The sequence below is a fragment of the Melospiza georgiana genome, chromosome 2, assembly GCF_028018845.1.
Source record: "Melospiza georgiana isolate bMelGeo1 chromosome 2, bMelGeo1.pri, whole genome shotgun sequence".
Lineage (NCBI taxonomy): Eukaryota > Metazoa > Chordata > Aves > Passeriformes > Passerellidae > Melospiza > Melospiza georgiana.
The window spans coordinates 55,488,411-55,494,410 of NC_080431.1; the positions used below are offsets into that span (position 1 = coordinate 55,488,411).

The 6,000-nt window shown below is 43.0% G+C and overlaps 1 protein-coding gene across 1 annotated transcript in view; it reads left to right on the forward strand.

The window, feature by feature from the left end:
• Positions 1-5,029, forward strand: part of WDFY2 (WD repeat and FYVE domain containing 2) — a 59,396-nt gene extending 54,367 nt beyond the window's left edge. The window contains exons 9-12 of the mRNA XM_058019259.1: positions 1,951-2,052; positions 2,694-2,824; positions 3,136-3,244; positions 3,922-5,029. Of these exons, the coding sequence (XP_057875242.1) occupies positions 1,951-2,052; positions 2,694-2,824; positions 3,136-3,244; positions 3,922-3,951 (372 nt within the window). The 3' untranslated portion in view covers positions 3,952-5,029. The remainder of the gene's footprint in view (positions 1-1,950; positions 2,053-2,693; positions 2,825-3,135; positions 3,245-3,921) is intronic.
• Positions 5,030-6,000: the final 971 nt, after the last annotated feature.

Consider the following 6,000-nt stretch of genomic DNA (forward strand, 5'->3'; position numbering starts at 1 on the left):
TGTGCTGGCCGAGTCAGGCACCAGCCCTGCCCAGGAGCTTGGCAAATCCTGGTGCCATGAGTCACAGCAAACCTCTGCCCTGCAGAGGAAGCTGCAGGGGGTAGGTCAGAGGAAGGTTTTTGGCAGTGTGGGCTTTCACCAGCTTTGCTGGTTCTCAAGAGTTGTGGCTTGCATGGGATTGAGTGTGTCTCCCTTGAGGAAGAAAAAACACTAAGTGGAAAACCTGATTTTAAAAAACTACTGAAGTAGGCATAGGCAGAAACTGAACTCCCTTTTTAATGTGAATTAGCATTCCAGTTGACTCTCTTTAATTGCTAATCCAGGGGCCAAGTATGTCATCAGCTCCTAAATTGAAACGAAAGCAGAGCAGTTTCCTCCTTCCCAACAGATGTTTCCTTTTTGCTGCAATTCAAACATCCAGAAATGAAAACCATTATTTATTTGCTGCCTTCAAAAGGCTGCAGTAAGGGTTAAGATTGGCTTGTCACCAAATAGGCAGTGAGAAGGCTGGTTTAAAATATAGAGGAGGAATATTATTAGCCAAATAAAGGCCAAGCAGCAGGTGCTAATGGTGCACAGCTTTCCCAGACTATGGCTATGTGGGCTTGTTCTTGTTATCAGCAGCACAGCAGGGTGTTCTTGGTGCTAAACCACCCCCAAAACATGAATCTTTGAGATTTTAATATCAAACCTTGGTTTGGGATCCTAGATCACTTTCTTTTGTATTTTGGATTTTGTATCTTTGCTCTTATTAAGGAATTTTCTCCATGTGATCCATGCTCAGTACTCATTTTTTTGCTATCAGACTTTCCCACATTAGTGAGATTGTTAGAGTCACTTAAGCCATTTTAGCCCTTGATTCTTTATTTTCAACTCAATTTTTAAAAAGCTGTAAGAAGGTGTTTGAAAGGTGCTATAAGCTGTCTTTCTGTTTGACTACAAAGTAGTTGTCACAAACAAAATGTTTTCTTCATCTGTAGTGTTCAAATGCCCAAGAGATGGAAAGTTATACACAGAGATGTAAATCTCTAGGCATTAAAAGGAAAGACTGTTGTGGGTAGAAAAGACAAGGCTTTTCCCCAGCAGAATGAACTGCCTGCAGAATAACTGGCAGAAGAATATGAAACAGGTGATTGCTTTATTGCTGGGAGTCAAAGCTCTCCTGGGAGCTGAGGGTCTCAATCCATCCTTAACTTACCTTTGCCTGGCTTTTCTATTGTTTGTAGTTCTTTATCTCAGCTGTGTTTCTTGCCATTTCAATTTGCAGCATGTGAGAAACCAGTGGCTCTGACAAGACAACTGCAGTTTGCTAATAGCACTTCCTCACAAAGTGTTAAACAATATTTAGTGTTTATTTAACCTCATGGGTTGATGAGGGAAAAGAGCTTGGGTTTGGTTTGGTTCAGTTGAATCACATCTTTCTGATCCCTGTGTGTGATTTGTAGCACAGGCACCTCTGACAGCAGGAACTCCTCTTAGGGTGTTAAAGAAAGAAAGAATGCGAAAACCTCCCACAGCATCAGTACTTCCCATAACTTCCCTTTCCCTTCAGATTATTTGCTTGGCTGTTGGAAATACTGATTGACCCCAGCTCCCACCAGAGGCAATAGCAGATGGTAAATGCTGTCCAGACAGGACAGAACAAAATATTTTTATATAAAATAGAGTTGTTTCTGTGGTCTTATTATCAAACTCTTCTTCATGATTGGGATGAAAACTGTTTCTTCCATGTCCTTCAAAGCTAAGCCAGAAAAGACATCCCAGGGAACAAATATCATCTTGTCATCATCAACAACAGTCAAAATGGCATCTTGGGAAAATGGAGATAATAAATCAAGCTTAGCTGGCCATATTGCCACACCACAACACATCTTTTTTGTCCTGCCTCTAGGCTCCCTTGGAAATTTTTCTACTTGTTGCTCACTTTGTGTTTATATATGTGTGTTGCAGACCCCGGAGTGGCTGGATAGTGACTCCTGTCAAAAATGTGACCAGCCTTTCTTCTGGAACTTCAAGCAGATGTGGGACAGTAAGAAAATAGGCCTCAGGCAGGTTTGTATGTGCCCTTCAGTGTGTTAACATGGTGCTATTAAGTTTTTCTTTCATAATGGATTCTAGTAACCCTTTTGCCCCCTAAAGCTTTGAGAATTTGCATTTTGTTCTTCCACTAAGTGCTCCGGGGTGGGACAGTGGCTTGATTTTGTGGTTGAAAGGAACACACTGGTTTTTTTCCAATCAATCCCAATAGCAAAAGCATGTAATAGACCTTGGGCTGAGTATATCTGGGGCCTTCCATGACTTTAGCCATGGGGGACTTTGCTCATTGTTAGTCAAATAAGTTACAGAAAGAAATTTACAGCTGATTTTTGGAGATTTTGCTGGAACCAAAGCTGTTTTCAATAAGATTGGATAAACATCTCTACCTGCTCGGGCTGTATTGGGAAAGGCTCACTGGTCTGCTTGAAACACGCTGTGTTTTCCTGCCTAGCAGGAGAGGGCTGCCGATTGCAGACTTTTACTGAAGGGGCGTAGAAGTGCTGCATGTGCTCATGGAACTTGAGAAATGAGTGTCTGGGGCAGAGCTGAGCTGCATCGTATCTTGCTGGAGGGAGATGGAAGAGCCAGCAGGCCTGAGCAGGGAGCTGGCCTGGCTTTGTGGCCTGAGAAGTGTTTGTCCCTGTTGTGTCGTGCAGCACCACTGCCGGAAGTGCGGGAAGGCCGTGTGCGGGAAGTGCAGCTCCAAGCGCTCCTCCATCCCCCTGATGGGCTTCGAGTTCGAAGTGAGGGTGTGCGACAGCTGCCACGAGTCCATCACGGACGAGGAGTGAGTGTGGGCACTGAGCTGCACTGCCCTGCAGCAGGGCCTGCGGGCTGCAGGGCTCCAGGAGGGAGCAGCCTGGCACCGTGCTCCCTGGGCTTTCCCAGCAGGATAGGAGGAGATCAAGCCAGAAGGGATAGAGAGCCCCTCGCCCCTGATCCTTTCATGCCAGAAAGGCCTCAAAGTGCTGTTTACAGAGTGGTTGCTGAATTGACAGCTTACAGCAGCAGTCAAGTATTTTTTCCCCAATAGAGAACATTTTGGGGGGGGAAATCCTGCAGTTACAGTTCTTGCTGATTTTGGATTTCTTTCTTCAGGAGAGCACCTACAGCTACTTTCCATGACAGTAAGCACAACATTGTTCACGTACACTTCGATGCCACCAGGGGATGGCTGCTGACCTCGGGGACAGACAAGGTCATTAAGGTAGGAGCAAAGAATGTGCTCCAGCTCCTGTACTTCACTTCCCTTTCCTCTCTCCTGTGGCTGCAGGATGTCATGCCTGCCTTCTTCTACCCAGAGACTTCTCACTTGGGATTGGGATTGGGATTGGGATTGGGATTGGGATTGGGATTGGGATTGGCATTGGCATTCCTGCCCAATAAGGACCAAGGAGGTCTTGGTCTATGAGGTTATTGCCTGAAGGGGCTGGGACAAGTGTTCACTGTAGCTGTCCCTTGAGGAAGACCAACTGTTTTTCAATATGCCAAATCTCAGTGTGGCTAGATAAAGAAATAGCTAAAATAATGACTAAGTTATAACAGTTTAGGTAATTTAAAAAAGCAAAACCCTCAAAATGTGTTATGACTGTTCTTATCATTGAAGTTAGTAATGTAGTGGGTTTTTTTTTTGTTTCTTTTAAGGCCAGATATGAATCTGGCTCATACAGGTGAAAGCTGGTGACATACAGAATGTCATTTTGTCAGCTTCCACCACTCTGACATAAGTGCTGGAAAATGAAATTAAACTTCTTCAGACTTGTGGCATCCACCTCTAACCATGTTGCGCCTCTTAATTAAAGAAAAAAGGTGTAAATTATACTATATAAAGATTCTATTTTTACTATTATTCATTATGTTGTTTTATTTTATTGTATTTAACAGTTGTGGGATATGACACCAGTAGTGTCTTGATGTTACATCAGTGGAACTTGAAAGGTGATATTTACAGAAGAAATGGATTTCCTAACCCCAATTATACTGCAGAAGATAGATAACACAGGGCACATATGGCTGATGAGAAAGGAACTAATGTGTTTACAACTTTATGTCCTCTGCTTGATCCAGGCTGAACATTTGCACGAAGACTCTTTCCACTTCTTCTCAAAATATACAAGAAGGTATTTTTTTAACTAACGGTTTGTACGATCTGACTTTGGTTGTCTTGAGTTCGTTTGGAAAAATCTGTGTGCAGTGCAATTTTTAGTTTTTATATTTCAGTATGTCAAGATACTTGCTGCTTTGTACAGAGGGTTCTTGGGTTTTGTCTTCCTCTGTGAGTTTTCGGTGTCAACAGACTGTGTAAGGCAATTGGCTCTCCCTGCAGCCAGTACCTGTTGGTTTGGGATATTCCTGATGACCATGCTCTTTCCAGAGGAGGAAATCCAGGCATGGTCTCTGGGTGCATCACTGAGGAGCTGATGGACTATTGCAGTTCCTAAAAGGGCTCTACCATCTACTTGTCCTAGTTGACATCATCCAGAGAGCATTCATTGGTCTGTATAATCTTCCTGCCTCTCCCTTTGCTGCACAAGTCGCAGAACCAAGGGTCAGGTTATTCAGCAACTGATTTCTACAGAAAACTGAAATAGTTTTCCAGCTAAGAGCATTCTAAGGAGCACACAGACTTGTTTGAGTTTGATGATGCTGACAGTCTGATTCAAATGAAATTATTGGCAACAGGAACTTTTGGGAGTGTGTGCATGGAGGGGGGCAGATCTAAAACTGGTCTAGATCTGAAAAGTCTGGTTTATCTCTACCTCTACCTCTACCTTGCACAGCAACATTTCAGCATTTATACTTGTCTGTGTTGTTGAAGATGAATTTTGTTCTTCCTGTTTTCCATATGGTTAGTCATATTTATTTTTTTAAATGCTGATGGTTTTTATTAATTTTCTCTATAGACCCAGAAGTGATATTGCTGAATGATGCCCATTGTCCTGTTGTCATACTTTACAGTTTCTCTTAATAATAAACAGTATTTAAAAACCTGGATTGACCAAAATCACCTTTTTAGAATGACATTGTCAAGGTGAATATCTATAAAAGCCCTTTTTTCCAAAGGGACCTTCTCTGAAGAGCCAACTCTCCATTCCATTAATCCATGTTACTTCTTAGCATGACACTACTCACACACTTCAAAGAAATTGGTGTAGAGAATTTGCTCTGCAAAGGCTTTCCTGCATCTCCTGTTTCAGCAGGCCTTGAGGTTGTAGCTATTGTGGTTGCACCACACTATTGGTGGCACTCGGTCTTGCCCTGTTTTGGACTTCCCTTCTTCCCTCTGCAGTGGGGAGGCCATGACATTTGCCACTTCAGAGCACACTGCTACCTGGAGGAGCCTTGTGGTCTCTTTTGAGAGAGAATGCCAAAAGAAAATAAAGCTTCTCCTTTGTTTACCCAGCAGCAATTTGCTTTTGAGGGAAAAAAAATATGGTTATCTCAATCCATGGCATTAATTCTGGTCCATTGAGCTGCTGCAGTAAAGGGTGAGTGGAATTCTGTGTGCACATCACAAGACTGCTATGTGTTTTCAGGGAAAATTCTCTTCTTGAACACCTTGTAACATGTGATGAAGCATTTTGCAGTCATGTTCTCTGAAATAACACCACCTTGGGTTTCCTGGTCGTACAGCCTGTTGTTGTTTCCCCTCTAAACAGCATATTTTAAAGCATATTGTCAAACATAACTCACACAGTACTATTATTTTTCCAACTTGAAAGTTGTTTTCTCAGTCTTCCCACGTTCTCTCCTGGAAACTAGATGCTTGTTTCCTCTTGGAATGCTTTTCATTACACCTTGTGCATGTTTTCTGATGACTGAAGCGTTCCTGGCTGTCAAAGCTATGCAAGATGAGCAAGTGGCCTGCCATATTTCGTTCCAGCTGGAGAGTATGTACAAAGCCTTGCTGGACTGTGGTGTTCCATATTCCCTTGGGCTCAGGGCCTTTTGGCCAGAGACCTG